General features: G+C 40.3%; 1 protein-coding gene across 4 annotated transcripts in view; it reads left to right on the forward strand.

Moving 5' to 3' along the window:
* The window catches only part of BIRC6 (baculoviral IAP repeat containing 6), a 249,345-nt gene extending 245,798 nt beyond the window's left edge, over window positions 1-3,547 (forward strand). For all 4 annotated transcript variants that reach the window (XM_068565174.1, XM_068565175.1, XM_068565176.1 and 1 more), the window contains one exon: window positions 2,376-3,547. In XM_068565174.1, the coding sequence (XP_068421275.1) occupies window positions 2,376-2,555 (180 nt within the window). In that variant the 3' untranslated portion in view covers window positions 2,556-3,547. The remainder of the gene's footprint in view (window positions 1-2,375) is intronic.
* Window positions 3,548-9,391: the final 5,844 nt, after the last annotated feature.

The following is a 9,391-nucleotide window of genomic DNA, read 5'->3' on the forward strand; positions in this document are numbered from 1 at the left end:
CCTGCCTCCATTTTTAAATAGCCCTCTCACCAATCAACGTTTTGCAGTTGAATTTCCATTCTATGAAAGTTACCCACTATCCAAGTCTCAAAGCCAGTGACCCTGGCTCTGCTCTCTACGCACCTCTCTCCCCTCCGTGCATCTCTCTCCCCTCCAGGCCTTTACAGATGCTTACTTTCGCCTGCTCTCCTGGCTCACTTCCACTCAGTTTTCAGCTTAAATTTCAATTCATGGAAACTTGCCTTGACTTTTAAATTAGATGATTTCATTATAATCTCTTGTAACACTGTTGCCTACTTAATAAAAACAGTCCTAACACTGGTCTAATGTGTTTTTTTTTCTCTATACTTTTCATCTGTGGGCTATCTTGGCTCCTCTTCTCACACTCTTAATTCTTTCAGCTTGTTTTTTCTTTCCCCTTCTCCTGAATGATTGTGTACCTGAAGCCTTACTATTTGGCCCTTAGGACTATTTTATTCTCTTTCTCTATCATTGTATCTATACCCCTGACATTGGCCATTTTCTCTTTAAAAGTGACTTTGCAAACTGTTGTCTGCTCTTAGCTTTCTCAAAGTCATATTACTGGCATTTTTACTTGAATGCCCTGTCATCACTCTCCGTTGAAGATCTAAAACAGAGAACTTATCTTTCCTTCAATCAAATTTTATAACTTTCTGTATTTTCTTAATTTTAAACAACTTTTCTCTGTCTTAAAATCTTCAGATTGTATTTAACTCTGGCTTCATCTAGTATACCTACCTGGTCAGTGCTAGGTCCTGTCAGTGCTGCCTTCCTATGGGGATTCTCCTCCCCATTATTCTCCTCAGTTCCCATAGCTCAATCAGTCTTCCTCGCCTCTTGTTCTCCCCCTTCCAGTTCTTTCTGTGGTGCATAACCAGATTGATCCTCCCCAAGTGTGTGCTTAGATATATCTTTCCCTTACACAAAACCTCAGTGGCTAAAGTCCAGCTGCTTTTGCTTTGTTATTTCAGTTAGCGTCTTGTTTTTATCTCAAATTCTTACTCTTTGTTGTTTCTATAATGCCCTGATTTGGAAATCCCTGTCCTGAATCAGTCCAAATTTATATCATCTCAGGTATACTTTTGCTGCTGAGTGCTACTTGAGAAAAGTGTGCAGCTGTTCAGTTTAATTTCACAATAAAAGCATAGTATTCCCACCTCAACTGGCCCTTCATAATTGTCCTTTTTTTTTTTTTTTTTTTTTCCCCTAGTTAGTGTTTTCTTCTGTTGTCCATGGTGGAAGGGAAATTGGGGCTAGAAAAATTTCGAGTTACCAGTATGTAAATATACTTTGAAACCTTAAAAATGGCTGCAAATGTGTAGTTGTCTTATCTTGCTTATATGTCTTCTACTTCTAACCAAAGTTTAGGCTCTGTAAAATCAGAGATCATATAGTTGGTCCTCCAGAGCCACAGGGGATTGGTTCCAGGATCCCCTGCAAATACCAAAATCCACAGATGCTCAAGTCCCTTAGATAAAACGGCCTAGTACAGTCAGGTCTTTTTATCCAGCTGTGTCCTCCTTATTTTACACATCGCTTTTACATTGTTACTGTTGAGCACAGTGCCTTGTTCTATAAATGTTGGTTAATTTTCAAAGTCAGCTATTGACACAACTAATTTTCAAAGCCCTTGGTGTGAGATTTGAGGTCATTTCTCTCCCACTAGAAATTTATAAACTAAAACTTAATGTCTGTAAACAACCAACCACTCTCTGTTAACATCTCTGTATCCTTCCCTAAATGGCAGTATGGGGTAATACAAAGTTATGTACTCTCTCTAGATCTTCTTTTTCATTTGCTTACATTTTAAAAAATTCCGATGATTAAATTATTTATAAGGTGTAAGCCAAGCATTACATGAGGCAGTGAGTATGAAACATTTCAAACGTTTTACATAGGGCCTAGTACCTGATAAATACTGTTTTTATTCACTAAAATAGCAGTGGTTTTATTTTAATTTATGGACTGTCTCTCAAAAATTTTAGTCAGAGGCAGCGTGTATTACAAGTCAAGATGTTATTCTCTTTAATTTAAAACTATATATGGCAAATGACTGGCGTCCTCGAAGTCATTAATAATGCTGTTTTTGTCACCGGTGTTGGGGCATTGGTGGGGTGTGTGGGCACGCTACTCAGTACCCAGGGCTTATCAGCAGCATCAGTTGCTTTGAGGTTAGAGATTTGTGCCAACTTTGTTCACTGCCTGTTAGAGCAGCTAGCTTAAGGAAGGTCTTAATAAATATTTGTAGACCTAATGCTTTGGGTTTTGTTTTGAACTCAGTTCTTCCCTCCAGTGATGTTGTGCTAGTATCCCAGGGTTCACAGTTCTAACGTCACTCATTTCCCCCTGCGTAGCGTCACACTGCTCAGCTCCGAGAAGAGCTGCTGAAACTTCCCTGCCCTGAAGACTTGGACCCTGATGCCGATGATGCCTCGGAGATGTGCAGTGCCACAGCCGGTGCTGAGGAGACTCTAATGCATGATCAGGTCAAAGCCAGCAGCAGTAAAGAACTCCCCAGTGACTTCAAATTGTGAGCTGCATTGATATGGACTTCATAGACGCAGAGGCTTTGAAGCACAAGCCAAATATGTCAATATTTGTATGTAAGAAACTAATTATGTAATAGGTAATGAAACTGAAACTATACTACACCCTTAAGGAGATCCAGTTTTAATTCAAGGTGATCTTTTATTTACCTGTACAAGAGTGTAAACTTTTTTGTGCTTTTATTTTTCAGTTGTGAGAACCACTGATTGGTATGTTCAACAAATTTGTGTATACAAAGAAATGGATAAATCACTGATTATATAAGGGAAACTACCTTAGGAAAGAATGTTTACTGAATTTTTTTTTTTTTTTTTTTTTTACTGTAGAGTGAAGGGTTGTTAACAAGGAATATATATTGGTCATTCTTACAACTACTATTTAAAGTCAGCAACTTTTCACTGAATTTGATAGATTTTATGTTTGGCCATATCTTCATGCTCATATTTGATTTCTGAAGACCTCCTACATACACTTCAATAAAAGTTAAATGGACATACTCCCTCTTTTTTGATTTACTGGTACATTTTTTAAATGATAAATCTGCCATAAAATGCATTATAGCTGGAGACTTGCACTTGTATGGATAAATTTATTACATTCAACGTATTTAATTTTATGCTTTCTAAAATTCTAAGATGCAGAGAAATAAATGAACATGATTTTATTCTGTGCCAATATTTGGGCCTGTGAATGTATCTGTTATTTGAATTTAAGTATATGAAGAGGAATGGTCAATTTGAAAAGTCACTCTAAACTGAGTTTTTCCTAAAGGGCTCCTTTCTTCCTGGACTATCTGGTTTTACTACTAACGTCACATGTATGTATTAAACATTGAGGCTCTGTAGAGCAGAGAGGATGTACCTCTCTGGTGCTGTTACAGTACATTCTGTACTTGCCATATAGGCTCATTTTCATGCAAATTCTTCCTAGAGCCAAATAAATAAAGACTTAGGTGTATTAGTATGTCTTGTTTCTAAAACAGTTTGCCATGGTGTGAAATGCTGTTTCTACAAAGAATTGGACACTTTCAAGAGCTACTCATGGGAAAGGAAAGGCTATTTTTTTCAAGACCAGTTATCACAAAGGAAGAGCTAAGGTGATTCTTGATAGTGTTCATGTAAAATAAACTGGCGTGTGGAAACCCTAAATCTGGAGCTGACCTGAAGGAGAAGCTGTATCCTGAACAGTGAGTTACTCTCTGAAGGAAAAGGGGAACTAGGGATCATGATACTCTCTCCACAAGGTACAGAGCTCCTTAAAGTGAATAAAGTGTGTGACCAGGAAATCAAAGGTTCCAAAACACATAACATTAGGTCTAGTGGGTGATGAGTTATACAAGCATGACAAAATCGAGTCGGTTTATGAGAAAGCAGAGTCAATTAAATGTTACTCACGGACCTGCTATCTTGTATCTCAGTATAAAATTAGCAGCAATAAGTAGTAAAAGGACAGTCATCAATCCTCTAGGCCTTTTGTTTTTTGGTCTGTCAGGGTCCTGTCAGGGATAGATGATAAAAGCTTCTATCCAAGTATATTGTTTACCTCCAATTTTGGATTTTATTTTTAATCATTAAAATAAGGTAAGGTCATTTTCCCCATTTCACACCATTAGTCCTCAGAAAACTTTATAAAAGCGAAGTAACAGTATCAGTACTATAAGTTCCAGTTCATGTTTTTTTAAAACCAAGGCCTAAAGTCTGAATTTGAGACTTTAGTCTAATTTGGTTCCACCTGGAATCTAGACTTTATACCAACAAACATTTGAGCACTCACTTTGTACTAGCTACAGGTTCCTGCACTTGAGGACTGAATGACAAACATGAAAACATAATGTCAGTGCAGAATGGTAAGTTCTCTGATACTGTTATTTACAGGGTATATTGGGAGCACAGAGGAGGGACACCTACCTCAGGCAAAATGTTGATGGACACTGAGGTGATATGGTCAGGAAGAGCTTCCTAAAGGAAGATATCCTGGACTTCCCTGGTGGCATAGTGGTTAAGAATCTGCCTGCCAATGCAGAGGACACGGGTTTGATCCGTGGTCTGGGAAGATCCCACGTGCCGCGGAGCAACGAAGCCCGTGCGCCACAGCTACTGAGTTTGCATTCTAGAGCCTGTGAGCCACAACTACTGAGCCTGCGTTCCACAACTACTGAAGCCCGTGCACCTAGAGCCCGTGCTCCACAACAAGAGAAGCCACCACCATGAGAAGCCCGTGCACTGCAATGAAGAGTAGCTCCCGCTCGCCACAACTAGAGAAATCCCACGCACAGTGACAAGGGCCCAATGCAGCCAAAACAAAAACAAAAACAAAAAAAAAGGAAGATATCCTGAGTCTGGAAGGGTGAGGATAAATAAGTTAGCCAGGCAGAAAGAAGTTATTCCAGATACAAGAGAGCGAAAAGGAGAGCTTGAGTTAATGGTACCATGTCAATACTATTGGACTTTAAGAGGCAAAGTGGGGATAGTCGAATGGGTGGGACGTGGGCTGTGGTGTCAGGAAGATAGGAGGGGTTGGGTCACGGAAGAACTTGGTTGTCCTGTTAAGGAGCTTTGACATCCTGTAGGTGATGGAGGGCTGTCCAGTAGCTTTAATTAGAGGAGAAACCTGGTCAGATGGTGTTTCAGGAGGATCATTCTGCCAACTGTTGGGTGGCAAGGAGGTCAGTAGAGAGCCCACACTAGAGTCGAGGTGGTGGTCATAAACTAGGACAATGAAGGGGTGGAGAGGAAGGGACAAGTGACAGAGCTTGGGGAAATATGTATTTTTTTGGTATGAGAATAACTTCAGGATGTTTACAGGCTGAGGAGCCAGGGGAAAAGGGTGAGTGTGAAGGCCTTGAAGAAGGCTGGAGCAGATGCCAGCAGACATGGGATGGCCTAGGTCCATGAGCACGTGCGGAAATCAGTAAATCCAATGGGTCAGTTCATAAAACTATGAACTATGAAGTTGTGATCTTGAAGTACAAAAATAAACTGCTTAGTTAACATTTTAGTGTTAAGACCAGTATCCCTGAAGTCAGACAAATGTAGAAAGTACTGTAAACATTTTTTTCTTTTTTTCTTTTTTTTTTTGGCTGCACCCGCTGCTTGTGGGATCTTAGTTCCCCAACCAGAGATCGAACCCGGGCCCTCAGCAGACAGTGAGAGTGCAGGAGTCCTAACTACTGGACCTCTAGGGAATTCCCAACATTTTTTTTCTTTGATGCCCTATAATTTGGTTTACTTAGGGTAAGATTGGTGAGGTGAAATATTCTAGTTAGTGTGTCAAACTGTGGTGAAGGGCCAAGGTTTTTGGTTACCTTTCTTTCCATTAGAGACCAGTACTTTATAAAATACAATGAAGACATTGCAGCATTGTCCTATTGCTTACTCACTTTCTATACTTAGCCCACTGCCAACTGGTCGCAGTCTGTGGGCTGTGGCTTGAGTGGCCCTGTACTAAATAACTCAAATGAGGGTTGGTCCCTAGCTAGGCATTGCTGACTGGCCATTTATTCCTTAAACCAAAGCTAATTATTTAGTAGACAAATTTCTACAGTTACATTTTTTTCACCATATTACATACTTTTCCACAATTAAGAGTTAGTACTCTGGTACGTCCATGAGATTGGTTAGACCAAAAGATTCCAAGAAAGAAACAGACATGCCTGCTGGATCAGCCTAGAGACGGGAACAGACCCAGTTGCAGACCTTGGTGGACCTAGATACTCAGCTGGAGCAGGCAGCCAGGGTACAAGAGGACTGGAATGAGGAGCCTGGGCCAAGCTACTGCACTGGTGTTTCAGTCTTAGACAAGATGGTCAGAACATGACAGGGCCTCAGGTTCATTTGGTTTCAGTAATACTGAGCTTTTTGAGTTGTTTTTTTTTTTTTCTCTTTTATGATAGTTATACTCTATAATGAATAGCTCACTAAGGAAAACTGGGAAAATACTGAAAAATACAACATGTGAAATTAAAACACTTAATTTTCTGATATCTTCATAGTCTATTTTCTATACTTCTCTTTTCTATATAATTGGTATATTGTATGAACAATTTTATCACCTTTTTACCAATGTATTATGCACTTTTTATCATAAAGAAAATTAATGGCGGGACTTACCTGGTGGCGCAGTGGTTAAGAATCTGCCTGCCAATGAACAGGACATGGGTTTAAGCCCTGGTCCGGGAAGATCCCACATGCCGTGAAGCAGCTACGCCCCTGTGTCACAACTACTGAGCCTGTGCTCTAGAGCCCATGAACCACAACTACTGAGCCAGCATGCCACAACTACTGAAGCCCACGTGCCTAGAGCCCGTGCTCTGCAACAAGAGAAGCCACCTCGGTGAGAAGCCCACGCACCGCAACGAAGAGTAGCCCCCGCTCGCCACAACTAGAGAAAGCCTGCATGCAGCAACGAAGACCCAACACAGCCAAAAATAAATAAATACATTTATTAAAAAGAAATTAATGACTGCATGATATGAATGTAGTTAACTAATCCCCTACTGTTGGACATTTAAGCTATTTCTATTTTGCTAATTATAAATAATTCTCTAATAACCATGGTCTGTATCTTTGATTTCCTTATGATAAAGCCTAGAATTATTAGGTCAAAGTGTTTGATATTTAATGACTAATTGCTTTCCAGAGAGATTGTACTGATTCACACTTCCAGGTTCAGTTAATGTTCCTATTCCCTGGCCAGCATTGGGGATTATAACTTTTTAATCTGGAATTTTTATATATCATCATTAAACATGCTTTAGTCTGCTTTTCTTCTCAGCATTGTTTATATCAATATTTATTAGCCATTTGAATTTCTACTTTGTTAATAATCAGTTTATACCTTTTCCCCATTTTTTTGTATTGTCTGAGGATGTTTTAATATAAATGAGCTACTTGCGTGGTAGAATATTAATTTTTATCATATTTGTATGTGTTTTTTCCAGATGCCTTTTAACTGTTAATTTTTCTCATAGAAGTTTTTTGTTTGTTTGTTTTAATTTGGCTGCTTTGGGTCTTAGTTGTGGCACGCCGGGGATCTTCGTGTGGTGCGTGGGCTTCTCTCTAGTTGTGGCACGTGGGCTCAGTAGTTGTGGTGCGCAGGCTTAGTTGCCCTGTGGCATGTGGGATCTTAGTTCCCTGACCGGTGATTGAACCTACGTCCCCTGCATTGGAAGGTGGACTCTTAACCACTGGACCACTAGGGAAGTCCCTCATAGAAGTTTTAAATTATCATGAAATCATCTACTGATCTTTTCCTTTGTGATTTTAATTACTTTTTTACTCTTTTTCAGAGCTCCCCTCTACAAAGACGAAAGAATCATATATATTTTCTAACTAGGATTGGTTCTGGTGTTGGTGTAAGCCTGTCTGGAGCTAAGTTGGAACAGGCCTAAAAGCTCTCTGCTTCCCATCCCCTCCAGAGCCCAGCAAGGTGGTAAGAATGTAGGGGCCACATGCTTGAGTTGGAAGGTGCACACCTGGTTGAAAGGAAGCTCTTTCCTCTTTTTCTCTTCAAAATCTGTCCAGTTTCCAGCAGCCATCCTCCTTTTTCTCAGCTTCTAGTCTCCTGATTCTTCAAACTAAAGGAGCTGACAGCCCTCTGAACTTATGCATTTTCTGGGCAGAAGGGGCATCCTCTGGCCTTCTTCCCTCAGCCCCTGGATGCGATCCTGTAGTGATCCCATGGGCGCCACCAAAAGACTGGTTTTCTTTGCTTTATTCATATGTGTCCCTCCTCAGGTTGCCCCAGCTATGTTTTCCAGTGCAGGAAGAGATTGCAACAGGCCACCATTTTGATAGTGTTTTAGTTTTACTCACTTGGAGCTTCTCCAAGGAGGGAATGCCCAGTCCAGCTATGTCAGCTGCAGGTTGCCCTGGGTCACTGGGCAGCACACAGCCTCTGGTTAAGTATCTCTGCCTAGTGGGGTTCCTAGGAGAGTGACTGATCTTCTCCACCTCCCTGGCCTCTCTCTTTTCCAAGGGCTAGGTCACAAGGGTAGACACAGATCTCCCTCATCCTCGCCACCCCCTCCCCTTCTGCTCCTTGCTGTTGTTTTTCCCTAGCCTTTCTACAGGTTTTGTTCCCTGATTTATCTCTTCCTCTTTTCACCTTGTTGTCTGCAAAATTGGCAAACCTAGCCCCAGAGCACCTCCCATTTCTCTGGAGCCATTATCATTATTTAGAGGGGCCAGCTAGAGCTCCTTTAGCTTGTTGGTGCCCCTTTTCTATAAGTGGCTATCCTTGTTATCTTAGCTCTAGCTGTATAAGGTTTTTTTGACCAGTTGGCTCTTGTAATTGCTCTGAGGCAAGGCTAAGCATTGGCTACTGAATTAAAGGGTATGCTTTATCTGGCAATGGTTCTTCAATATGTACCATGTTATAGAGGTAATACTCCAAAAGTACAGACTAACATTTTCAATATTTGTACAAAAAGAAAGATTTATAATTTTCTAGGAATAGTTAATCTGGACTCTTCTGTGTTCATAATCTTCCTGTGTTTATCCTATATTACCTATAGAGGTTCTCTGATCAGAGGTATTATTTTTAATAATTTCTTGAATTATACATAGTCTAGGTATTCTAATGTCTAGATCAGCTATAATCTGATCCTGCATAAGAGCTGCAGTCTGGAAGCAAATCCTAAAATTGTAGGTGTTGTGTCCCATAGAATAAAAAAGTATTCTTCTACTAATGATTCCAAAACACCAATCATAGGTTAGGATATAGGCTCATTAGAGAGTCTTACTACTTGAATGCTTCTATTAAACCAATGTAAATAAAGTTCATTTCCCTTCAACCTCTTTACAGTTTACTGTATACCGCAGAC

This window comes from Eschrichtius robustus, chromosome 15, assembly GCF_028021215.1.
Source record: "Eschrichtius robustus isolate mEscRob2 chromosome 15, mEscRob2.pri, whole genome shotgun sequence".
Lineage (NCBI taxonomy): Eukaryota > Metazoa > Chordata > Mammalia > Artiodactyla > Eschrichtiidae > Eschrichtius > Eschrichtius robustus.